This window comes from Chelonoidis abingdonii, chromosome 6, assembly GCF_003597395.2.
Source record: "Chelonoidis abingdonii isolate Lonesome George chromosome 6, CheloAbing_2.0, whole genome shotgun sequence".
In the NCBI taxonomy this organism is placed as follows: domain Eukaryota; kingdom Metazoa; phylum Chordata; order Testudines; family Testudinidae; genus Chelonoidis; species Chelonoidis abingdonii.
Window position 1 is genome coordinate 93,287,180 of NC_133774.1, and position 25,696 is coordinate 93,312,875.

The 25,696-nt window shown below is 39.8% G+C and overlaps 2 protein-coding genes across 10 annotated transcripts in view; one reads left to right on the plus strand and one right to left on the minus strand.

Moving 5' to 3' along the window:
* Positions 1-1,829, minus strand: part of RMI1 (RecQ mediated genome instability 1) — a 5,276-nt gene extending 3,447 nt beyond the window's left edge. For 2 of the 3 annotated variants that reach the window (XM_075067242.1, XM_075067240.1), the window contains exon 1: positions 1,561-1,639. The gene's annotated coding sequence lies outside the window, so the exon portion shown is untranslated. Of the gene's footprint in view, positions 1-1,560; positions 1,640-1,752 lie in introns of those variants that run through there. The other variant, XM_075067241.1, reaches the window with a different exon arrangement.
* On the plus strand, positions 1,781-25,672 carry HNRNPK (heterogeneous nuclear ribonucleoprotein K). Of its 7 annotated transcripts, none has more exons than XM_032796645.2 (17): positions 1,824-1,911; positions 2,105-2,241; positions 4,669-4,743; positions 4,846-4,928; positions 5,851-5,948; positions 7,705-7,761; positions 9,269-9,312; positions 10,285-10,357; positions 10,938-11,051; positions 11,867-11,995; positions 12,892-13,199; positions 13,387-13,441; positions 20,561-20,611; positions 22,885-22,906; positions 22,985-23,067; positions 23,504-23,673; positions 24,427-25,672. In XM_032796645.2, the coding sequence occupies exons 4-17, from the start codon at positions 4,880-4,882 to the stop codon at positions 24,458-24,460; spliced, it is 1,287 nt and encodes a 428-aa protein (XP_032652536.1). In that variant the 5' UTR covers positions 1,824-1,911; positions 2,105-2,241; positions 4,669-4,743; positions 4,846-4,879; the 3' UTR covers positions 24,461-25,672. The 7 variants fall into 7 exon arrangements, with proteins under 7 accessions (XP_032652537.1, XP_074923345.1, XP_032652539.1 ...); XM_032796650.2 differs by having other exon boundaries at positions 24,487-25,672; XM_032796646.2 differs by lacking the exon at positions 2,105-2,241 and having other exon boundaries at positions 1,781-1,911.
* Positions 25,673-25,696: the final 24 nt, after the last annotated feature.

Below are 25,696 nucleotides of genomic sequence, written 5' to 3' on the forward strand. Positions count from 1 at the left end.
AAGTTAAAGCGAATAAATGAAGACTCGGCACACCACTTCTGAAAGGTTGCCGATCTCTGTTATGACCTAACAGATGTATTGAAGCATGAGCTTTTGTGGGTGAATACCCACTATGTCGGATGCATGTAGTGGATATTTCCAGTCTGTTAGTGTATAAGGTGCCACAGGACTCTTTGCTGCTTTTAGAGATCCAGACTAACACGGCTGCCCATCTGATACTCTAAATTATATATTAGTCTCAGAGTAGCAGCCATTAGGTGTTTGTCTCTGAGGGATTGGAGCAAATGCGGTTGTAGACAATGGATCGTGTGGTGTGTCTTGGATGGAAGCTAGAGGCATGTAGGTAAGTATAGCAGTCAGTAAGTGATATATGCCATCATGGGTCAGCAATGCCCCTCTGTCATGTACACTGGCCAAACCAGACAGTCTCTACTCAAAAGAATAAACAGACGTAAATCTGACATCAGGAATCATAACATTCAAAAACCAGTAGGAGAACACTTCAACTTCTCTGGCCATTCAGAAACAGATTGAAAGGTGGCAATTTTGCAACAGAAAAGCTTCAAAAACAGACTCCAATGAGAAACTGCTGAACTTGAATTGATATGCAAACTGGATACAATCAATTTAGGTTTAAACAGAGACTAGGAATAGCTAAGCCATTACACACATTGACCCTATTTCCCCATGTTAAGAATCCTCATAGCTTCTTGTCAAACTGTCTTAAATAGGCTATCTTGATTACCACTACAAAAGTTTTTTTGCTGACAACAGTTCATCTTAATTAATTAGCCTCTTAGCGTTGGTTGGGCAATTCCCACCTTTTCATGTTCTCTGTATGTGTATATGTGTCTCCTCACTATATGTTCCTTTCTATGCAGCCAATGAAGTGGGCTGTAGCCCACGAAAGCTTATGCTCAAATAAATTTGTTAGTCTCTAACATACCACAAGTACTCCTGTTCTTTTTATATATTTGTCTGTGGCAAAAGCCAACCTGGCCTAAACTTTTGTCTGAATCAGTCACGTTGCAGGGCAAGCAGACTTCGCCTCTCCCCTAAGTGAAAAGAAAGTAGGGTGTTCACATTTATGGGCCTGGTCATCTTGTGCAAGCAGGGGGGCCATTGACTTCAGTACGATTACAATGGGACGGATTGTTTTGTTACCAGTTTTGCTATCTGAGGCTTTGCATTTGTAAATTATTTTTTGCCGTTTGTATTGCAGTGATGTGAGTGCCCCACAGACAGAAGGCAACGCAGGCCCTGCCCTAAAAGCAGTGGATTTAGCTGCTTTCCACACAAGAGCAGCCACTGGTGCCGCCCAGACACGCGGCTGAGCGCGTTCTGAAAGCGGCCACAGGAAACCATCCGTTAACACCATCACCATATCGCTGCGGCGCGCAAAGCGGTTGAGAGCGCAGGAGCCATGGCCTCTAGGCAGAGCCTGGCTGGAAGATGCTGCGAGTGTCACAACCACGGCAGTGGAGCTGGAGGAGCTAGTGGAGAACGCGCTCAGTACACCCCTCACCCCAACCCCGTCTCGCGGGGAGCGGCCTTACTTACCCGCTCCCGGGTGGGGCAGCGGGCCAGGCATGGGCAACAGAGACCACTCCTCCCGCCCCTCATACCACAGGCGCGCACTGTCTGGATGCGCAGAGCTAAGCGTGCTCCGTACTCTCCCCCACAGCACGAGCCTAAAACCTAACGATCATTTAGAGCCGGGAACTGTTCTGCCAAGCGCGCGCGACTTTCAACCTCGCGAGAGCTTCGCCCATCTCGGAGACGGACGAGGGAGGCGGAGTTTTCAGAAACGCCATTTTCTCTCCACACGACGGAGGTCGCCCTTGGTTCCCTTACACCGGCCGCTGGTTCGTGTTGCTGTTGCAGCCTTTTCTCGTGACTCCTGCCTGTCAGGTAAAGAGTGTTCGACATGCTGGTGCCATTCGGCGCGACTGGAGAATAAAGCCAGGCACTTTTCTTACGGTTTTTGGGCCCAAATAGATTTGCGTAGCTACCACGGAGGGCGGGGCTAAGAGGGAACCGCCTTTAGCCGGGATGGGCAGCTGTACTAGCCAATAGAGCTGTGACGTGCCATCTTGGTTTGTAGGCTGAGCCAATAGGCTGAAAGTTCTCTGTGCGCGTAGGTGGTGGGGGCTGCTCCTTCCCACACCCCTTTCTCTCTCTCGAGTCGGTGGAGCAGGCGGCTGGTGCGTTGCTGCGAGGAACAGGAGAGCGCGCAGCGCGGTAAGACGCAAACAGGAGAGGCCGGCTCTGGGGGGAGGGGGATATCGCAGCGCTTGGGATTCCTCCGCCCGCTATAAATGAAGCTGGGCCCCGTTTGCGCCAATGCAGCTCATGACCCAGCGATGCGGGAGGCCTGGTTGTAACTGGGCTTTAGCCTACAGTGTCAGGCTGCCAGCTCCCTTTCCGCACCAGGGCACTACCTCCTTTGCACGGGGGCAGAAGTCTCCCCTTTCACTGGGTGAGTTGAGTGGGTGAGTTGAGTAGGTCAGTTCCCTGAGGGATTGTAGCCCCCTTCCTCGGTCTGTCCCCGCACATGCGGAGTCTCTCCCCCTCTCACTGTAGTCGGTCATGGCGCATGGGGGAAGCGGTGATCTCTGCAGGCTAGATTTGCTAACGGTGTGGGAGGGACTGGCTGTTGTGGGATCAGGGCGCGCAGTCGGGGAGAGGCGTCTAATCTGCGCGGCGGCCCGTGACCCATGCAGTGCCTGTGTCGATTTCCGTGGGATCAGGGTTGGGTCTCGGCTCCCAAGGGTGATCATGGCGGTGGGGGGCGCATTTCTCGCTGGAAGGCCTTTATCCGTCCGGGCATGTCGTGATGCGAGGGCTCCCAGGCGCCTCTTTTGTGTCTGCCCGGCAGCCAAAGGGTAGGCCTCTGTGTGACCGCGTGGTGGTGGCGGCTGTTCCTCTCCCAGCTCCACCTAGCAGCGCGTAGGCGCCATTACAGCGGCCGCCATTTCTTTTTCCTGGCCTGCCGCCGGGAAAGAGAAAAGATCCGGAGGTTTTTTAGGCGGGGGAGAAGAGATTATATAACTCGGCCGGTCGGCCTCTTTCTCTCTCTCTGAGCGTGACGCGGCTTAAGGCTCGGTGGCTCAGCCGGCGGGGAGGCGGGAGCGGGACAGCCATCTCAGAGCCGGCACTGGGAGCGGCCGAGTCTTGCGGCGGGGTTGCTAGTTTCTCACACGGCGAATGTCCTGCTTGTTGAGCGGGTGGGGTGGAGTGGCGGCCGACCCTCCCCCACTTCGCATCGTGCGGTGCGGCTGTTGTGGCCAATCTCCGCTAGCTCCTCCCGTCCCGATGCGCAGAGGGTTGGCAAGTTGTAGGCACTTTAATCTGCCTTTAACTGCCCTAATGAATATCGGGTCTTGTACGGTGTTTATGGCTTGATGCTTTATTCGTATAATGGTTTTGGATCGCCACTTTCTAGCCTAGCACTATAGCCAGCGTGAATTAGCCACACACCACTCCCGTCTGGGAGCTTTCCAGCCGTCTCTGAGCAGCTCAGTAAATATGGGGCGTATCAATGGCTACATTTATGGGCTTTCCTAGTGGTATTAGTAGCATTGTAAATAAGGCTTGGAAATGTCAAGGTTACATCCCAAGGGGCATATATTCGCAATAAATTTGAACTTCCTGGCGAATTTCTTGGTATTCTCGCCTTGGATTGTAAACCAGCGTAGAGTTTTTGTTAGCCTAGGAAACCCATTTTTTTGACATATTTAGTTAAAATGTGGATTTAAAGAATACTATGCAAATCTATAGTTAATAGGATTTCAGACAATGCAATTTTTGAACATTCTTATGCAGACTTACGCAAGCAGACAAATGGATAGTTTACGCTTGAATGCATTCCGCTGCTTTTAATGTTTGATGGCAATTGTATATGAATGCATAATACGCTTATACAGCACAGTGCTTTTAGTAAAGTTAACCTATCTAAGTTTACAGGTTGATCTTTTATCATTCTAAAGACTCATAGCTGATGTTGCAGTTAAAAGCCCTATTAAAAACAAGTTGATGTGGATAATACATTGTTTTGGGCTTTTGTAATTGTACTTGAGTACTCTCCTATTTACAGATAAGATTTTCGTAAGTCTGAAGTGCAAGTGTTAGTGTACTGTGTGTAATAAGGATTGATTTGGCTCATTTAATTTTAGAATATGAAGTTACCATTTGTTGAGTAAAAGATGAATACTGAAATACTGCTAAACATCTGAAAATTATGAACAAATGCAAACCAGTTTTTCAATAATTACATTTTAACTGGAAGTGGGAAAAATCAGTTGTTGGCTTTTTTGTGTTAAGGCCTCATGCTGTCTGAGTTGTAAAGAAAAACTGGATAATAGTGTTTACAGGGAAAGCTCAACGCATCAACTTCGATGTACTTATTCAAGACTGTAACTGTAAATCAGTGGTTCTCAAACTTTTGTGCTGGTGACCCCTTTCACACAGTAAGCCTCTGAGTGTGACACCCCCCCCCTTATAAATTAAAAACACCTTTTTATATATATTTAATAGCATTATAAATGCTGGATGCTCGTGACCCCCATGTAATAATCTCGCAACCCCCCTGGTGGGTCTCGACTCCTAGTTCGAGAGCCCCTACTGTAAATGAACAAGACTAAAACTAATGTATGTTGGTTTTCATAGGCTACTGAAGCAATAGGCTGTTGGGTTTGATCCCGCCCAGAACACTTCAGTTTTGCTCTGCAAGGATATATAATCGTAAGTTCTAGAAGCAATTGTCTTTGTTCCTTTTAGCAAGATGCACAGTTTGATTTTTTTTCTGTAAAGAGTACTTGTGCTAGCCTTTTTATTCTTTGACAGGTTCCATTTACAAGTCTAAAAATAAAAGGTAGTGATGGAGACTGAACAGCAAGAGGAGACCTTTACCAACACAGAGACAAATGGTAAGTTCTGTAGCAGGACTATATGCTTTTAAATACTTTAGAAGGCTTAAATTGTTAAATTACTAATTGTATTCACAAATTCAATAACTTAGATGTACTGAATGTTTGCAAGACAGTAGGTAGCAGTACTTCTTATGCATTGACTATGACACTTTCGAATTTCTTAATGGTCCAATAACATTACATTTTGAATTTTGATTCAGTGCTGTATGTTTGGTTTAGCTATCTTGTCAGTGGAAATTGTTTCATTATCCATCCATTATTTAGCTTGTATTTGTATTCAACAGAAGCAAGTACTGATCAGCATCATTGCAGCTTTATTTACTTAGTATTTTGCACAAAAAGAACTACAGGTAGTATGCATTAATTACTCAGATCTTCTAATCAGTGGTAAAATTCAAAACAGCAACAATAATTCAGTTTTCATAGTAATTGATGCCAGCTTGTAAAGAGAATATTTGAATTGTTTCATTGCAAAATATTCCAGTAGTTCTCAGCAATAGGGCAAACTGTTTTCAACCTTTTGGATATGTTAGTGTTAATCTTTTGAGAATTTTGTAAATTCTAAAACATTCTTGTGATTACACTAGTGCTATCTTAATAAATTTTGAGTCCTAAATTTCATGAAAGCGACAAACCCCCAACATCTTGGTTTAAATTGTACTTCATATATTTTAAATGATTGCAATATTAAGGTCATTCTGTAAGAATCTTAATTACCACAGTTCTTGTATTGGAATTGTAAATTATTTTGTTACAAATGTTCAATATATTCAGCTTATGGGTTTGACATTGGTATCTGCTTAACCAGACAGAAAGTTTAATTAGGAACACTGATGCGTGTGGTTGAAGTGCATACATTTTGAATATGGCATAGAGACAGCTAAATGAGTGTTTGCATTTCTTCCCTGTAAAACTATAGGAAAACGTCCTGCAGAAGATATGGAAGAAGAACAGGCTTTCAAAAGATCTCGCAACACTGATGAAATGGTAGAACTGCGCATCCTGCTTCAGAGCAAAGTAATATACTTGAAATATGTTTTCCCTTTAAAGTGTGTTGTAGCAATTATGTAGACAATCATAACAAAGCATATAATCTTGGTGCTTGAGTTTCTAGTTGAAGGTTTATAAACAAAAATGTAAAGAAAACCTTTATTTTTCACTCTACTGAGAGAACTAATGTGCAGTGTTGTAGCAGAAATGGCAACACTATCAAATAGTCAAATTAAACTTGACTGGTGTGGAATATTGAATGTGGTGACGGGATGTAGCAGATAGAAAGTGATTTTTTTTAAATGTATTTTTACAAGGATTAGTCCTTAGTGATTTTAAAGTCTCACATTTTAAGCCAGTAACCAAGAAGTTAAACAACAACTAAAGTGCAGGCTATTTCCTGGACTTGATCTAAAAATTGGTTATTTGAACTGAAGTGCCATTCATTAAGCTCAGATAATAAGGCTTAAGGGGAACAGTGTTCAATTGGGATCATGAACTTAAATATGGGAGAGGAAATTATGCCTGTGAATTTTGATAACTCTAGTTTTCAACAGTGCAGTTTTTAAAGTCACCTACATAGTAAACAAACAGCAGTGTGGAAGAATACATAGGTAGCTCCTCCTGAGACTGAAGGTGATAAACTTACTTTGGCTAACTCCTTGGTTCTCTCAGAAATTGCGATACAATTTTGCTGAAGTAAAGTACAGTATTCTATAGTTGGGGGGGGGGGGGTGTTAATGTTGGGATTTATGTTTCTTTAACTGTTCATGGTATTCCTAGAACAGGGATTACATAAATTGTTGCAGAACAAGTTGACATGTTCAGTATAATATTTGAAGATCCTGCTGCATAGTAATCGAGATTTTAATACACCAGTCAGTGTAAGAGCCTAATTTGATACATTTATTTCCAAGCTGAACATGTACCAATTTTATAGACTGCTGCAAATTTATTCTGCTAATCAAAAACTTGAAATACAGACTTATTCAGAAAAGTGACCGTCTAAATTGGCATCACATTACTCAACAAATCTCTATCTGTATTCAATTATACCTACTCTATTTTAGTTGAAGTAAGATTTTTACCGTTATTAACTTTTCACAATATGGTGGATTCTAAATGTGAACTGGATTGTTTTTTGGCTTTGTAAATAAATCCAAATTGCAGGCCTCTGCGACTCCATTGTCTTCATCATAACTTGGGTTGTACCTTGCAAGAGGGAAGTGGAGTTGCATAGGTGTAATCAAGGGCAACACTTGGACTGTAGACCCTTTATTACAAGTAGTGGTCAAGGAGCATTGTACAATCTAAAAGTCAAGTTTATAGTGCTGGCGATTAAGAGGATAAACGTCTTATAAACTGAGCAGATTTAATCTGAAAGCCGTTGACCTACACAAGAAGTGTGGAACCTTATAATGCCTTTTTTCTCCAATGTCACTTTTCAGGGATGAACTATATCTTGATATTCCAGTGATGCAGACCGAAACACCCAGAAATTTAAAGTTTAACGTGGAAATTTTGATTGCAACATTTTGCTTTTTCTTAATTGAGCATTAGCGGCTCTGTCAGCCTTTTTTCAGTTTGCATAGCTTTTCTCAGTTTCTTCACCATCATTTAATTTGAACTCTCTTTAAAAAAAAAAAAAAAAAAAAATTCTTTAAAGGCATCCTAAAATCAACCTGATGGGGGGGGGGAGGGAGTCACTTTTGAATTTACTTCTCTTTTTGGGACAAAATAAATTTTTGCATTGGCATTGTGTAATTTTTGAATATTTTTTCAGAATGCTGGAGCAGTGATTGGAAAAGGTGGCAAAAATATTAAGGCACTTCGTACAGACGTGAGTATTTGAGAGTTCGAACTAATTTAACGATTCTTTCAGAACACTGCATTTAAACCTGATTACATGCATTTCTAGAAATTGAGAAGATCAGTTATAGACCTCAATAGTCTAGTTACAAGCCATTTGTAATGACTGTTAGAATAGATAACCTCAAGGTTTTTGAGTTTATATTGTAATTAAAACCCAGATTGAGTTATGTTGGAGGAGGTTTGTATTAAACCTCTTTGCATTTTAACAGGATTCCACTAAATTATATACTTCAAGTGAGTTAACATCTTAATTAGAAATATTGACAGAGCTTAAAACCCTTAATTGCACCATTTCCCATATGTGTGAATCAATTATAGTATTACTGAAAACCATTGCAGGTGGCTGGCTTAACCCAATGATAGATGAATATTTTTTAAACTTCCTTTTTTAAAACTGTCCATCTGTTCTTACTTTAACAGCTTGCACATGAAGCACAAAGACATTAATGTTAAGAAGATTGCATGACTTAAATATGGGTATAGAACAGCATAGAAAGATTTTATTCTGTAACTTGGAAGATTTTAAATGATCATGATTTATCTACTATTCACATTTTATAGTGGGTTGACTCTTGTGATTAGACACATGTTCAATATAAATGTTCTATAAAATTTTTATAAAACTTGGCAACACTTAAGAGAAATTTCATTAGTTTACACACTTGTTCTTGACATCAGGTACAGTTTCAGCAGTTTTTCTTTCTTGAGAGACACTTTGTTAAACACAGTATTTGGTAGTATATCATTTCACAGTTATCAGATTTGTCTACATTTTTCATTAGATTGTTTAAATTTTAAATATGTAAACTGGACTTGTAAAAATTGTGCTTGGAATTGTTCATAAACAGCAACTAGAATTGAAAATGGTCAAGAATCATATGTGCATTAACTGACTTCTTTGGCAGCTAGTGTTTTTATTAAAGGAGAAAACAAATCCAGATATCATATATAATTATCTGGAATACTAACTTTCCCAGTTTGCCCAGGATTTCAGTAATCTGAATCTCAACAGGTTTTGTGTCTACCCTCATGAGCCAGCCTACTACTGAAACATCGTATGCTAAAAGTAAAAAGTAGTATAGTTAGATCAGGTAACTCATTTTAAGGTCCATAAATGTTAAGCCACAGTCAATGTAGCAATCCGTTATTGTGTTAGTCTTCAGAACAACTTAATCTTGTTTCATTAATTGAGAGTAATGAGTATAGTTTGTATTAAATTAAAATTTATTGCTTTTCCCCCTTTTCCCTCTCCTTGTTTTTTTGGCCATATATCTCCGTTGCCCATGTACTGGATCGACTTGCCCCTGCGTTGCCCATCATGACGTTGGCCCATCCGCCCCTGAACGCCCATGTGAAAACCCTGGTTGGCTATGCCCAAAAATGTGCTCGTTGCCAAACGGGTGCCATACTTGACAACTTCCGATTGAATGCCCATGCCCAATGCCAACATCCACGAACGCCAATGACCAATGCAGTACAATGCCAGTGTTTCAGTCCCAGACAGCAGTGGCCCCGAGCGGTATGTCCCAACAGTTTATGCCTCACTGCCTGATTAGAAAGAGAGAAATGTATTTTATTACCTGCCTTTTATATAATTAAATAGTATCCCCTTATAGACGGTGTATTGTTTATTCGAGTTTTCTGTCTTATTTTCCCCATTAAGTCTTTTTGTCACTGAACTTTTACGTGAGTTGCCCACCCAAACAATCCACTAATTTTATTTCAATGGAAGGAGCACAGCTTCAAGTGTTGCATATTCGCTGCATTGTAAATCAAATTGTTACAAAATAGTCTCTCGCTCTGTCTTTGTGGCCCACCTTGCTCCCCCAACATTGCCTGTTCATAATTTTTTCTGATGAAATGCTAACTCTCTGGTTCACTTTCCTTCACTTCTCATTTGTGTTGTCTTTTTATTTATTTGTGTTGTCTTTTTAATTTATTTGTGGGGTTTTTTTTGTTTGTTTGGTTTTTTTGGTCTGACATTGTATTTGTTTTCTTGCAGAGCCCCATTAGTAATTTCTAACTGGTCTCATACCTTACTCCGAATATAATGTTCACCACTTGCATATCCCCACTTTTCCTATGAGAAGGTGTGCCAGTTTTACCAATGTAATAGCAAGGATATCCTGAATTAGTGGTGGTGGGGAACACGAATATTCACTTCGACTTTCAGTTCTGCGTCAGTTTCTTGCCCACTTAATCTGAGCCCTTCCAAAATCCCATTTTCTCTCTTGCTCTGTCTTTTGCTCTGTCTCTTGCTCTCTCTGCCTCTGCAAGACCTAATCTTAAATTTATCGTGTATATATTGGGCATAAACAAAGATGCATGTGTTGTAAATTCAGTAAACAAGTTTACTTTAAATGGGGAATACTGTAAATTCTACTCCCTGTAGTAAATTTGTTGTTTGAGTTCTATGATTATGAATGCAAAACTTACTTCTACTTTTTTTTTCACCTTTTCTTTATTATCTGGCACTTGTGGCCTTTGACAGCATATTGAGTATAAGTGCAGATATTGAAACAATTGGAGAGATTTTGAAGAAAATTATCCCTACCTTAGAAGAGGTATGCCTTTTTCTTCTATTTGCATCTTCAGAAATGTAAAACATCAAATGACAATTCTGTCTGTGCTGTTCTTTAAATTAAGCTGCTTTTAATTGATGGAAGTGTTACAACTCTTAGTAAGTATCAGTAATTTAAGAGATCAGTTTTTGGATTCAGTTTGACAAATTCCATTCTGTTACAGCAGAAAAAAAATCGTTTTAAGGTTTAATGTTAGTCAACTGTGATCTACAAAAGTACAAGAATTTGGTACTTCACAATTACTAAAATGCGTCCAATAATCAGGCAAAAATGGACGTTGAGAACTTTCCTTCCTAAACACTTCATTTTACTTGCTCCGGTTCCAATGTTGCAACATGCTGTCTTGACCCCACGCAGTGCTGCATGATTCTTAAGTGGTTATGTAGTCAAAGCAAATTCAGAAACAAATTTCAGCCGTTATTGGCCAGCTGTAGATCTGTTTAGAAATTTGTAAGATCTGAAAGAATCAGAATAGCACTATGCTAAATATTTATACAAGAAATATTTGTGCTGTATTTTGCTGATCCTTTTTTATGTACAAATTTATGAACTTTTAACACAGTACCAGCACTACAAAGGAAGTGACTTTGACTGTGAGCTAAGGCTGTTGATTCACCAAAGTCTGGCAGGAGGAATTATTGGCGTCAAGGGTGCTAAAATCAAAGAACTTCGAGAGGTATCATCATTTTCCCTTCTGTTATCCAGTTTGGTTTTATAAGCTATTTACTAGTTTTGTATTTATAGGTGGTTCCAGCATGGCAAAGTGCATTCCTACAAATTGTAAAATTATAGTTGCTTAGAAGATTCTAATTTTTCACACACTGCTGTTCAGTAACAATTTTTTACCAGTAATACCTAAATCCCTAACTTTTCATATTGGTGTAATGGTTTTCATATACAAAAAAATGTTTTTTTCTTGTCCACTGGTTTTAAATTTATATGCTGATAAAATCGATCAATCCATTTACTTTCATTTTAAACCATTAATAATTGAGATGCATCATTAGCTCTTCAGGACAGATTGATATAATTTAATTACTTGAGTTTTTTGTATTGTATAAAATAGTCAAATATTTAATATTTCAACTATAAAAATAGGCTAAGATTTGATGTTTCTGTACCACATTAGACAATGACCTACATTAAAAGTTAAATCTATCCTATCATTAAAATGAATCTTGAATTACTATAACTGAAAGATGAGAGAGGAAAAAATTTTCTCCTTTAGTTTATGCATTTGACAATGTTGTGTAGAATCGGTTTTAGACATTGACTGGTGAGCTCAGGAACCAAATGTACCTGAAACAACTAAGAATTTTAATTTACTAGGTTAAGTTGACCATATCTCTCTCAATATCTGTGTGTGTGTGTGTGTGTACATCTGTCACACACACAGACACAGATATTGTTGGCTTTTTTGTTAGTTTCCTTGATAAGCTATTAAAGTTGTGCTTAAGTACTTCTAGTTGAAATGTTTCTTTTTTTTAACAGAACACTCAAACCACCATTAAACTTTTTCAAGAATGCTGTCCTCATTCCACAGACAGAGTGGTGCTTATTGGTGGAAAGCCTGATAGAGTTGTGGAATGCATCAAGATCATCCTGGATCTTATATCAGAGGTAACATGTTTAGATTAACTTATTTAAAGATCCGTATTTTGTTTGTAAGGGGCCTAGATGTTTTCAAGATAGGGGCGTGACACTTCAGTCTTCCATTTCTATTCTAGCATATGGAAATTATAACCAAAAGTTACTATTTGGTTATTGATGCCTTGTGTTTAAATAAGTTTCAGGCCAATTCTAGAAGACGTTCTCTTTTTACAATAAAAAAAATGCAGTATTTCTATACAAAAAAGTCATTGGTTCCCTTTTCTTGTGTACTGAATGATATAAAGGGAGTCCGGAACGGAATAAAATCAGGAAAGAATGAGCACAGAAACTGAATTACTCTCTGATTCTTGAGTGGTGTCTCTAGCAGAGTTGAACTTCAGAGGAAGCATATTAAGGCTGCTGTCTACACCTGAGAGCTTACAGCAGTGCAGCATTGCAATTCAGGTGTGGCGCTGTAAGAGTTCTCATGTAGCGGCTCTGTGGCAACAGAAGAGACCTCCCCTGTTGGCATAATTAATCCACCCTCAGTAATCCGTGGAAGAAGCTTTCTGTTGACATGACGGTGTGCACGCTTATGCCAGCATCATTTGTTTTTCAGTGGGGTGGAATATTCACACCCCTGAGCGACATAGTTTTTCTGACATAAGTGGGAGTATAGACATTGCCTAATAGGGAAGTTCATGCTCATACTGCCTCTTCTGTCCCTGTTCTGTGGCTAAAGTGAGGACATGCCAGGGTTACTAGATGTACTTTTCGCAAGCATGATACGTATCAAAGTGTACAGGGATAATTTTCCAACTCTTTTTAAATTGGTGGTTTAAAGTATTGTTTTATACTTTGGTGTATTATACTGAGGTATATTAATTTTAACAGTCAAATGTGAAATGTCTTTACTTTTTAATTAGTCTCCAATCAAAGGACGGGCACAGCCATATGATCCCAATTTCTATGATGAAACATATGACTATGGTGGCTTCACAATGATGTTTGATGATAGAAGGGGACGTCCTGTAGGATTTCCAATGCGTGGAAGGGGAGGCTTTGATCGAATGCCTCCTGGTCGTGGTGGGCGTCCCATGCCTCCATCAAGAAGAGATTATGATGACATGAGCCCTCGCAGAGGACCCCCTCCTCCTCCTCCAGGTCGTGGTGGCAGAGGTGGTAGCAGAGCACGTAATCTTCCTCTTCCTCCTCCTCCACCTCCTCGTGGCGGGTGAGTTGCTGTGCAAAGATATACAAAATTATTCCAAAGGGTAGAAATTGTTTTTTTTTCTATTTGTGCTTCCTGTGTTCATTGTAGTTTATCAAATTGAGTTAATTTTGAACTAAAATGTGACCTTACATAAGTGAAAATACTTAAGTTACAAACCAGTTCTGGGGTTTTTTTCCCTTCATTGTAGAGATCTTATGTCTTATGACCGGAGGGGCAGACCTGGAGACCGTTACGATGGAATGGTAAGGATTTTCATTTATATTGTCACTTACCATGTGTTCACCAAAAAACCTATTTTGTTTGTTCTCTTTCAAGAATTGCCTCTTCAGATAACTGGTCTAGGATATGTGTTTTTGTTTCTCAAAGTTCTAGAAAGCAGGGACCCATCAGAATAGTGCAAAAGGAACACTTCACAGCCCCTTCGTGGAAAGGAACATTTAGGACTGAAGCTAAAAGGGGCATACACCACTGCCTCAGCCAGCTTGTTCTCCTGCTATTGTCAGCTGTGGTGCTCTATCAGTTTTGGGGCCTGGCTACACTTTCAAATAAGAGCACATTAAAGCAACTGCAGGCGTCCTCTAACCTAACCCCCCACACACCCCCCAACCGCTCCCCAACACCCTGTCACACCACACTCCCCCTGTCACACCACACACACACCACCCTCCACACCCATTTGAAAGGCATGTTGCAGCCACTTGCACGCTGGGATAGCCACCACAATGCACTGCTCTTGGTGGCTTTGGAAAAGCTGCTAATGTGGCCACACCAGTGCTTTGCAGCTGACTATAAACACAGGGCAGCGATTTCCCTGCCGCGGTCTCCAGAGGCTGGTTTTACTCCCAGCGCTCTACATCGGCCAGTGTAGCCATGCCCTAAAGTCTCCACTAACTTGCCTTTTTGTCCTATCACCACATGGGTGCTACTAGACCACTTCATCTTGAATATGTGTTAACTGCCCACGCTAAACCATGTGTTAGATATTGTAGATAGCTGAGACACTGTTAGGCCGTGTCTACCCTGGCAAGCTTACAGCAGTGCAGCTGCATGATCACTCGTGTAGCCACTATGCTGACTCATCGACAACATAAACCCACCTAAATGAACAGTGGTGGCTATGTCTGCAGGAGAAGTTCTCTTGCCCTCATAGTGTTGTGCACATCTTCCCTAAAAGTGCTCCTCATAGAAAAGTATCTAAGATGTTAAGATCTAAAGCTATTAGATCTTTGTGGCTTCATGTATTCTGAAGTTTCTGGGACTTATTCATCATGGCTTCAGAAAAAGTGAGGGAGTGGTACCCTGACTTAAGGTTGGGCCATCATCTGAGAGGTGCCATTGGTCCAAGAATGATTTTGCATTAAAAGACAAGCCAAATATGAGCATTCAGATGGTTTGCTGCTCTCTATTCTAGTGTGGTTGGATCCTGCTGCAGGTACTGCACATTTGGCCCCCAGTGCAAGTCTCAGATGTCAGTTTCCACTTCTCTGCAGATTGTCATCTTCCTCCAGTTATCTTGAATATCTTATCACTCATGTTCTTCACTTGATTCTTTTTTCCTCTGGATTGAGAGTTCAGGTAAATTCCAGAGGTACCTGGATTTCAGCTCAATCTGTGCTCCAATCAGAATTTTTAAATTTGATGTTTTATGATGGCTTTTCCATACCTTCTGTCTCTAAACATACCCACAAACATCTAGTTCAACGTTTCTCAAATGCGGCCACAGCCTCCTGGGCAGTGATTTGAGGGAGCCGGGGACAAAGCGGCCTCTCCTCAGGGCCCTGCCTCCCTCTGGCGGGAGACAGTCTGGAGGAGCAGGCAGTTAGTGAGTTCCCCACCTTCCTGGGAGGGTGGGGTTAGGCTTCAGTCCTGGGGTGGCGGATGGCAGAATTAAGCCACGGGGCTTCGGGCTGTGTCCCCAGGCCTTGTCCCTTGTGTATGGGGTTGTGTTCCCTGGCTGCGTGGTGGCGGGTTCTGTCCCCGTGCTTGTCCCCACCCCCCTATCACTTCTGGCCCATGCTGCCTCCCTGTTGCGCATAGCACCCACTGCCTCTGAACCCAACTCCACATTCAGGGCTTAATTTGGCCCCAGCCTTACTGGGGCTGAGGTAAGTCTGCTGTGAAAAGTGATACTAACAAACATACAAATACTTTTGACAGCAGACTTACTTACAGCTAGCAAGTCTAAAAAAAATCCCAAACCAGCAACCAAAAAAAGCAAAAGAAACAACAAGAAAAAAGACAAGAATGTTCAAAGTACCTTATTTATGTTTCTGTTCTGTTTTGGTCCAGTAAAGAATAGAACTCTACGTTATTTGTATTATTGAGTCTGTAGCAACAACAAAAAACCCTACATAGATAAATTATTATGATTTGGACATGTATATGGAATGGGTTACCTAGAGAGGTGGTGGAATCTTCTTCCTTAGAGGTTTTTAAGGTCAGGCTTGACAAAGCCCTGGTTGGGATGATTTAGTTGGGAATTGGTCCTGCTTTGAGCAGGGGGTTGGACTAGATGGCCTCCTGAGGTCCTCTCCAACCCTGATATTCTGTGATGTATATGTGCATATTTAATTGTTTTTTTTCTAAAGTTTAATTAAGTATTTTAGGAGAAATTGTCAGCGGCCACCAGTAAGAAATGTGTTCTGAGAACCCCTCATCTAGATCCTTGTTTACATCAGGAAAAATTAGATTTGTGATTTTTACCAGTGATTTTGAATTTTGCTAGTAAGTATGTGCTCTCACAACCATTTTCCATGAACTTCTCTTGTTCTTCATAGTTTGTCGGATTCTGTCAATACAGCCCATTTGTTTCATGGTCATAAGGAGCCTGATGAACTCTAGGGGACAAGTGAAGTCCATAGAGAGATTCCTAGTCTGTCTATCTCAACAAAAGTTAAGATCTTTTCTATAAGGTATTCATCTCTCTCTAGAGAGTGAGGATCGAAGAGTTCACTGAGATGCCTGGGGTGTTTTCTCTCTTGACTGCTAGAAACTCTGATATCAGTTCTTTCCCTTATTTGATCATCTTTTCTTGTATTAAGATTAGAATTGACCTGTTCAAGTTGTCTGATCACTGAATTAGTGATTATAAGGCAAGGTTGAGCATAAACTGTCAGTCTTTGGGTGTTTTTTTCCATTGCTTCAACATTAGATGGTGATGACCTTGAGGGTAGTTTTAAGGCTTCTTGATCAGGATTTCAGAAAATCTGGAGTTGAAAGTGTCTTTAACTCAAGAAAAGACTTAAATGTATAGTCTGTTTTGGAATCTTCTCAGAACAATTCTGTCTTTGCTTCTTAGTGACAGTTTACTGAAATCTCTGTCTTTGGTTCACCTCTGCATCCGTAACGCCTGTGGTGAAGAATCTGAATAATCTGCATCAAATCTTCTATCAAGGCTTTTGCATATTCCCTTTTCTGTCCCATTCCTGGTTCTCTTTTCTCCATATCTGCAGAAAAATCTGCAGCAAAGGAAATTAGGAAGAACGGTTTAGTCTTTGGCTACTAGGCATTAAATTTTGCCATTTTTCAGGTCATTGTTTTCTTACAAATTTTCTTCCAGGCATAATTATATCTGTAATATCTTCTGTTTGATTTTTAAGAAAGCTAAAGATCTTTTTGCAAAATTTCAGTGCATATTCTTTGACAGCATGAAGTGATAGCTTCAAAGGCTGTGGTTACCTGTTAAATCTGCATAGACATGCACAGGTTGAGTCTACAGGGCTCCTAGCTGGTATGAAAATATGTCCATTAAAGGTTGGACCCCTTCACTAAAACAAAATTACACTAATAGCCTAGCTGTTCAGGCTGTTAGTCTTGATTCAAAAAGAAGCATTCACAGTAGTCGTCCACTGTCACAATAAATTTCAGGTTTCCTCCTCTTAAGACTTGTCGTGGGGATGTGGAAAGTGTATATCAAGGCTCATTTTGGGCCCTGGAGATGAATCCCTGAGGTAACACTGGTCTAAGGTATTGTTCTCTACTCTGTTGGCTCAGTCTAGAACCTCAGAGAAGGCAGTAAGTTTAACTAGATATGCCTTTTTCTTCTCTCTGTAGCTCTTCCATGTAACAAAGTTGAGCATACTGATCTGTGATGTTAAGAGTTCAAGAAAGCTATGTGATCCAGTTGCACTTCATCCTTTTAGCCAACTCTTTGAGACCTCACAACCTGCTATGGCAGGAAGTTACTGTCCTTATGTAACAGGGAAGTAGAAATTTCCCACAAGTATTAAAGGGAAGAGTTTCCTCTTGTAATCGTGAAAGAGTTTTCTACTCTATCCTGCATCTTTAGAAACTGAACTAATCAACAGATGCAAATACCAGATGATATTGCCTTCCATTTGACAACCTCCAATCTCATGTTCTCAAGACTGGTTTTCATATTTTGATCTGTCTGAAAAGACTTGTGGAGTTATGTGTTTATTTGGATGATTGATGGAAGCACAGTCTTCAAAATATTCTCTTCACATATTAATGTTCTTTATTATGGACTCAAACATGGAATAAACCTAGAAAGTCCACTTTGTCCAATTCAAGCCAACTTTTATTGGGTGTCCTTTGATTGTTTGGTGACCTAAAGAGTTGATCTCAAAACAGAAGTCTAAAAACTTGAGAATGCATCTTCCTATCTTAAAACAGCTACAGAAATCAGTTCACTTCTTTCCGTTCCCTCAGATTACAAGATTAATTCACTTTTATGATCACGTATACTCTGCCTAGAACTACTGCTTCCCCAAAACAGATTGAATCCATTTGCTGTTCTCAGGGCCAGCAAAAATTCTAACGTCCCAGCAACCTCAACTGTACATGTGTGTTTTGGGAAGTATAGTTGTATGTGAAATACATAAGATGCTGCTCCTGATTGGAGGCAGAGCCTGTAGGCGTTAGTGATACATAAAACATAAATCTTCCCAGCTGCCTTCACTCAACAGGAAAGGACAAAATTCTCTGGCAGAATATCTGAGTCTCAGCAGAACCAATATGAATATAGTCGCTGAAGAACTCTGGTAAAGGCCCTCTTCAGAAAGTAGGATCATTTTTATATAAATCTAATGACTCAAAAGACAGCACAAGGTTATTCTGATAAGATAGGAAAAGATCCAGCATTCAGATGCCATGTGGCTGGATGGAAGTGAAGCACACAGGAGTGCTTGTTTTTCTCTGCCACTATTTTCCTGTTACCAGCATGAGTGGTGATATTCTCTTATCCCCAATTTGTGCTCAGCACTTTTGGCGTCAACATTTCCTACAGTAGTCCCAGCTCTCTTGTTTTAGAACTATTGGATTTTCTATCCAGACTGAAGGTAAATAGATTTGGTAGTTTGAGATCTTTTTAGGTTCGGTTATGACTTAAAAATAAGAAGGGTTTTTTTTAATTTTTGGTTCTCCTCACTTAAAATCCATTAAATTGGAATATTCAAGTCTATTTTCTCAGTTAAGAGCTATAACTATATATTGCTAGTTGTGCAAGCCGTTCTGTTTAAGAAATTTCTTCACAAGGAAGACTATAAAGGACTGATTTGTGCTGTCTCTAGTTACAGAACTACTGTAGACATTGGATTTGAATCTAGTCCAGGCTAGATAAATAGAGTTGCCTTTAAAAATCTGTTTAATGTAATCTGGGACTGCAAACACTTACATGCTAATGACTATTGTGATTGAATGGTGTCACTACAGGATGGAATTAATGTTAGCCCCTCCCACCAGTACCCCAGATTTTCTTAGAGACCACCCCCAAATGTCCACCTGCTATAGCTGATGAGTAGACCTGGTGCAACTGGTAGTTTTTCTCTCCCCCCACACCCTATTACTGAACATTTCTCTTTCAGTAGAGCAAATACCCACTTTCAGAATGATCACAGCCTTCTGTTGTTCTCAGTGTGGATGAAGTCAAGCTGCCCTAGGGGAAGATGGTGGCCCCTGACTGCCAGTGTAGGGCACCACCAATCCCATTGGGAGTAATGGGGAATGGTGGTCATTTTCAAATAAGTCATTTTGTTGATGGCAGCTTATTTCACTTTGGGTGCGTTAATTGCCAACTAAGTCAAGTTTAACATGTTAAATATTAGCGTAGCCTCTCTCTGGATGTTGAGTCCATGCTACAGATGTTTAGTCTTTGCCCTAAAACACAGGGCAACAAGCAGTTTCTTGTGGAAAATTATTGGTGAGGCTTTGCTGAAGGAGGAATTTTTCAAGTTGAAAAATGACAATAGTGTACTATTATTTCTTTAAAAAAATATTTTTTATTTATTTTTAACCTTTGAGTACTGGGCATCTTAAAGAACCCTTTAACCGAAACTAATTAAAGAGTTTATTTCCGGAATTTTAGGAAGTTTATTGTGTGCCCAAAGAGTGCTATAATTTCAGGAAGGATGTGCTGTGAGGAAGTAACACAGTGGTATTAGCCCTGCTTTAAGTACTCGGACTTAGCTGTGGAACCACAAGCAGCACTTGTGTGTAAAATACAACTCTGAGTCTTTTGACAATAGATGTTTTTTGTGAATCTCAAGGTCAGGAACATAGTCCATAACTGGGTAGAAGGGAAAGTAGGTTGCACCTTCAACACAAGTGAAACAATTCTGAGTGAGGATGTCTTCCACTGTTTGCAGTGTTGTAGCCATGTTGGTCCAGGATAATGGAGAGACAAGGTGGGTGAGATAATACCTTTAACTCGATCATCTTTTGATAGTGAAAGAGCAGGTCCTGAAGAACTCTGTGTAAGATCTAAAGCTTGTCTCTTTCACCATCAGAAGCGGGCCCAATAAAATATTACCTCGCCTAGCTTGTCTTCATGACTAGGGATACTAAAGTAAGGAGGAAGTACAGTTCCCGCTCTGCAAAAAGGAGAGAGCGCTTTAGCTTCCCACTCTTCATTAGTCTTCACTCACTATTGAAATGATGGTTCATCAGGTGGAAGAATCTGAAGTAAAAGCATGAGGATTTGGTGCTTGGGGGTAACTTCTGCCAATAAATGGTAAAGCTAACTCAGAGACCCTATTTGTCTTTTGCATCCTTAACTGGAAAATCTCTGTCCCATCCAAAGGGGCAGAGAATAAGTAATGATGAGCCATTTCAAGCTCCCGCCTCCAAAAATAAGAGAGAGCGCCCTGCCACTGGGCAGAATCTAGAGGAAACCAAATGGCCCCTTTTGGTTCCTTCTTCCTTTTCAGTACTCTGTACTGGGGCAGGTGGTTGGGAGCACAAAGGTATTCCCCTACACATCTCCACTGTGTGTGTGTGTGTGTGTGTGTGTGTGTGTACATGCACACTGTTCTTTGGTTAGATATAGGTCTGTTTGAGGACATGGACTCAGCTACATTTCTCTTGTCCCCATTCTCTCCCTTTACCATGTCCTGTCTCGCCAGATGATGCAATGTCATGTGGACGCCTGTGATGACATACAACCACCAGAATTGGTGAGTGAGCGCCTTCTTTCCTTTTTATTTTAGTTTGCTGTTATCACTGCTTCTGAGGGAGTGCCTTTTTAGCCGGTTAAGGATGTCCTCCTAAGACAATGAGAAGGACATTGGGCAATTCTTCAGTATAGGTATAGCCCATGACAGGCTTGTGTAGTACACCTGTACCTCGCTATAACACTGTCCTCAGGAGCCAAAAAATCTTACAGCGTTATATCCAAATTCGTGTTATATCGAGTCGCGTTGTATCGAAGTAGAGGTGTACTATGAAGTTATAAAAACCTGCCATTTAGCACTTTGGCTACAAATTCAAGCAGGTATATTCTTCATTTGGCATTCCTGTTCCTTGAGAGCAAGTGCTGCGGTTGCTGGGCTTCCTCTTGGGAGTTGTACTACCAATTAATATCCCAGAGTGCAAATGTGCAGAAGCTTTGTCAAAGAAGATAATGCTAAAGAGACTCCATCTATTGCTATTTCAATATCTTACCTCTTTAGATCCGTTCTCCCCTTTTGCCCCTTTTTTTAGTCCTAACATTTGATCCATGAGGTGCTGTTACTCTACCACCACATCAGTTGCTGCTTTGCAGAAATTTCCCTTGTAACAGCACTGTTTGTTCTTATATCTCACTGTGTATCTGCTGAGGCAGTGTATTCTAACTAGTTAATGGTAAGAAGCTAAATATTTTTATTGGGTTTATCATTCTAAATTTTAATTAACCCAATTTTAACATTTTCATATTACATACACTTATTGATAAGCTTCTTTATCAGGTATGCATTGTTTGATCTATAGCCTTTGCACTATTAGAGTGTACAGATAAAATCATAGCCACTGTACAGGGCTTCATTCAAAGCTTTCATTCTCCACTCTTTTTGTGTTCCACTGTAAGTTCTGTTATGCTGCATTGATAACTCTATTGCTAAGTAACATGATTACACCATATTCGTTGCTTAGGAACAGGTGATTAACTGAACACTTGGTTCTAAATAGCTTCCTTTTGGCATAGTTCTCAAAAAGGGCCAGAGGTAGCAGGTAAATGCGAGATTATTGTAAGGAGCAACTCAATTAGAAATTCTGCAAACCAATAACAATTCTGCATATTCCCATATTTCTGACTAATTTACTGAATTATCATTTGAATTTTGATAAGTATCCAAATCTACTGATTTTTACATGTGATAAATTAGAGGAGTCAGTTAAAATATGTTTAATCAGGAAGATTGGATAATTAAGTGCATAAGGTGAAGAAGCACTGTACACATCAGGTGAACTTCCATGGGAGTAGTGACAGGTTTCTGCACAGATTATGTGCTCTGATTCTTTTTAACACTCTTCTATCCTGGACTAATGCGGGGGCGAGAGGCAGGATGTTATATTAGGCTATGTACTGGGGCTAATCTTAAAGCACTGCTTTACAATTGCCACTTGATTTTTGCCTAGACCAGTGATTTTCGTGGGCTGCATGGAGTCACATGGGTTACAACTAAATGCCAATTGGGCTGCAAGTTGAGAACCATTGGCCTAGACCTAGGCAGAGTGAGAAGAGGGCTGATGTGAGAAGAGGATTGATCTGCAGATTCAATAAAAGTCATATATTTGGGCTTAAAAAAAAAAATTGGGGGGAACATGTGCTGTCGTCATACCAAGTAGTTTAGGTGGCTTTGAAATGCTGAGCTTTTCATTTCTAAGTCATAAGTTCTGGTCTTGGATCAGTAGGTCACTACTGTGAGATGTCCAGTTGGTTGCATATCTAAGTATCATTATTAATTCTCATTCTTTTGTTAACTTACATATTCAGATCCTTGGTATCATTGCTATCTCACTACTAGATGTATGTTCCAGAGTAGGGCTGAGATACATGGGCTGGAAAGATTGTGCAGAGCTTTCTGTATATGCTTCTGTGGAACTGTTTTTTTTCTTTGCACAAAATGGGTTTAGTCTTCAGATGGTATGTCTACACAGCAAAGAAAAAAAATCAGGGCTGACCCAGGCCAGCTGACGTGAGCTTGTGCTGTGCAGCTGTTTCATTGTTCTGTAGGTTTCCAGGCTTGGGCTGGAGCTGGAAGTCTACAGAACAATGAAACAGCTGCACAGCCTGAGTCCGAGTCAGCTGGCATGGGCCAGCGATAGGTTTTCTTTGCTATGTAGCTATACACATAGTTAACAATTCAGCACCTTTAATGAGTGCTAAGTACATTTGCTACAAAAGTTTGTCTCATCTAAATGTTTGATTTTGTTACATAACACTGAGCCTTTTTCTTTTTTCCTATAGTTTGAGGGTGGGTCTGGATATGGTAAGTTCATATTCATAGATTTTTATGCATAGCTTATTGTTTAGTATTATAAGGACTTGATGCATACGTTTAAATCAGACTATTCTTATGCAGGGGGTCGTGGATCATACGGTGATCTCGGTGGACCCATCATCACAACACAAGTAACGATTCCCAAAGATGTAAGTATTTTATTCTTTTGTAATTTTGTTATACCTCTCTCAAACATATTCCCCAGACTATACAAATTAACCAAAAATATTTCAGATGCTTACCTTTTTCTTTCTACACTGTACAGATTTTTCCAAACTGCCACTCTTCTTATTGGATGTTCATTTTGTCCCTTCATTTTACAAAAATAATTAATAGTAAAATACTAAATTTTACTAATCTTGAGTAATGAAAATAGACTAGTCAGCTTGATTTTTTTTTTGCTTAGTCAATTTGACTGTTTCTCTCACATGCTGAGAACAAATGGTAGCCACAAGGGAGCAGTTTCCATTGGCAGTCTTAAAAATCATAGAAACTACTGAGAGTAATATCTTGAATTTTGTAATTGCTTTTACAGAGAAATGTCATATTAAAATGTAAATGACTGACCTTTTTTTTTTTTTCTAGTTGGCTGGATCTATTATTGGGAAAGGAGGTCAGAGGATCAAACAAATACGTCATGAATCAGGGGCTTCGATCAAAATTGATGAACCTTTAGAAGGCTCAGAAGACCGGATAATAACTATTACAGGCACGCAGGATCAGATACAGAATGCACAGTATTTACTGCAGAACAGGCAAGTTGAAGTTTTAATGTTGCACTCCCACTAAATTCTAAAGCTCTTCTTCTCTATTTTATGATGTCGCTTTTAGAAGGCAGGGTTTTAAAAATATCTATATTAGGACCTGACTTCTACACTTGGTAGTTTTGCCTTTATTCTCCTTTTGTTCTCCATTCTTACTAAAATGAAGACACCCTCAAAACTAATCTTGCTGGAAGACGCCTTAACCAAGCAGTCCTCTCATTTCTCTGGTGAAAACTGCTGCAAAAACTACTACTAATAAATTATATAGAGCCTGTAGAAAATATAGAAGATTTCAGTGGATGTTGGTCTAGTTCTGTGTGGAAGACTAGTGATTTTGTTGTTTTTAGATAACTAATTCGACAACAAATCGCAGTCTGCCATATGGCACAGGCCATGCCTCTACAGGACAAGTTGAAAACGATTGGTGCTGTTAATGCAGCATTTCACACCTTACTGGCATTACCTTGTCTTTTCTGCCAAGTATTAACAGCTTTAGGTTTAATTTGCTTAATTTTTCTGTATTAACATGTTGGCTAACTAGTAAATATTTTGTGATAATTGACTTGAATGTTGGACTTTAGAGTACTAATGCTTAAATGTGAATTAAACCTTTAGTCTTTAAAAATATGCAAGTGTTTTGAGAACTTGTAATTTTGAATTTTTTTAAAGAAAGTGTGTAAAAATTGATGCAAAATGTATGTTCAACCATTCTAATACATGCTTTTTTTTCTTTTTCTTTTATAGTGTGAAGCAGTATGCAGATGTTGAAGGATTCTAATGCAAGATATTTTTTCTTTTTTATAGTGTGAAGCAGTATTCTGGAAAGTTTTTCTAAGACTAGTGAAGAACTGAAGGAGTCCTGCATCTTTTTTTTTTATCTGCTTCTGTTTAAAAAGCCAACATTCCTCTGCTTCATAGGTGTTCTGCATTTGAGGTGTAGTGAAAGCTTTGCTGTCCACCAGATGTAATGTTTTAGTTCCTTACAAATATGGGGTGGGGGGACGGGGTGGCGCGTGAGACTAACATTGGAATTTTGAAACAGCAGCAGAGAGAGTGGTTTTTATTTTTGTTAGTTGGTGGTAATCTGTAATGTTTTTCTGTAACTATTGTGAACACCCTGCTTTATGTACACTGTATTTTTTTTTTGAAGGGGGAGAATATTAGTAGTCCACATGTTCCTGACATCCATTCAGAGCAGTGTGCAGAATGTAATGCTCTTTTGTAAGAAATGTTTTATGATTTTTAAAATAAATTTAGTGAATCTATACTTGGTTGTCATTTTTTTAGATATTCATGAAGGTAATATCTAAAGTCAATGTTCTTTTTTGCCTCCCCCTACCCCTTTGCAAGAAATTGTAATGGAAAATTGCTGTTAAGTTCTTCTGCTTCTGATATAGACTTGTGGTTTGGCAAATTAAAGTATATTGGTGAAAATACCATGATTCAAAGCTTCGCTGCTTGGGAATAAATTGCAACATATGCAAAAGTTGGGTTTGTTGCAAGTGTTTGCCCCTGTTTACCTGATTTGCAGCACATTTGTCTATATTACTGACTGTATGTGAATAAAATCTTTAAAACCTTGTGATATCTGAGTTACAATGGTAGATTCCAGCTGAAGTCTGGTCATTGGCAGCCTTGCTGTATCGAATAACACTGTTATAGAGATGAAAGATGGTGTACCTCTAATAAATACATTTTGATTGTTTTCACATCTTTCAATTATATGAGGTAGACATTTTTAAATGGCAATTTGATAGATACTCTAACTTGTACAAATATCCTGGTTTTTCATTGTATACAGGCTTATATAAAACACTTGTATTGTTTCTCTGTTTGAATGTTGGATTATGTAGGAAACAGTTGTGAGAAATTCAAAAAATGATAAAAGTACCTCTGGATATCTTATGTACCTTGGCATTTGTATTGATAGTTTACAAGTTTTAATTTCACTTCCTAAATAAAAATAAATGGAAAAAACGCATCCACCTTACACACAGCTAGATCTTATCAGTCC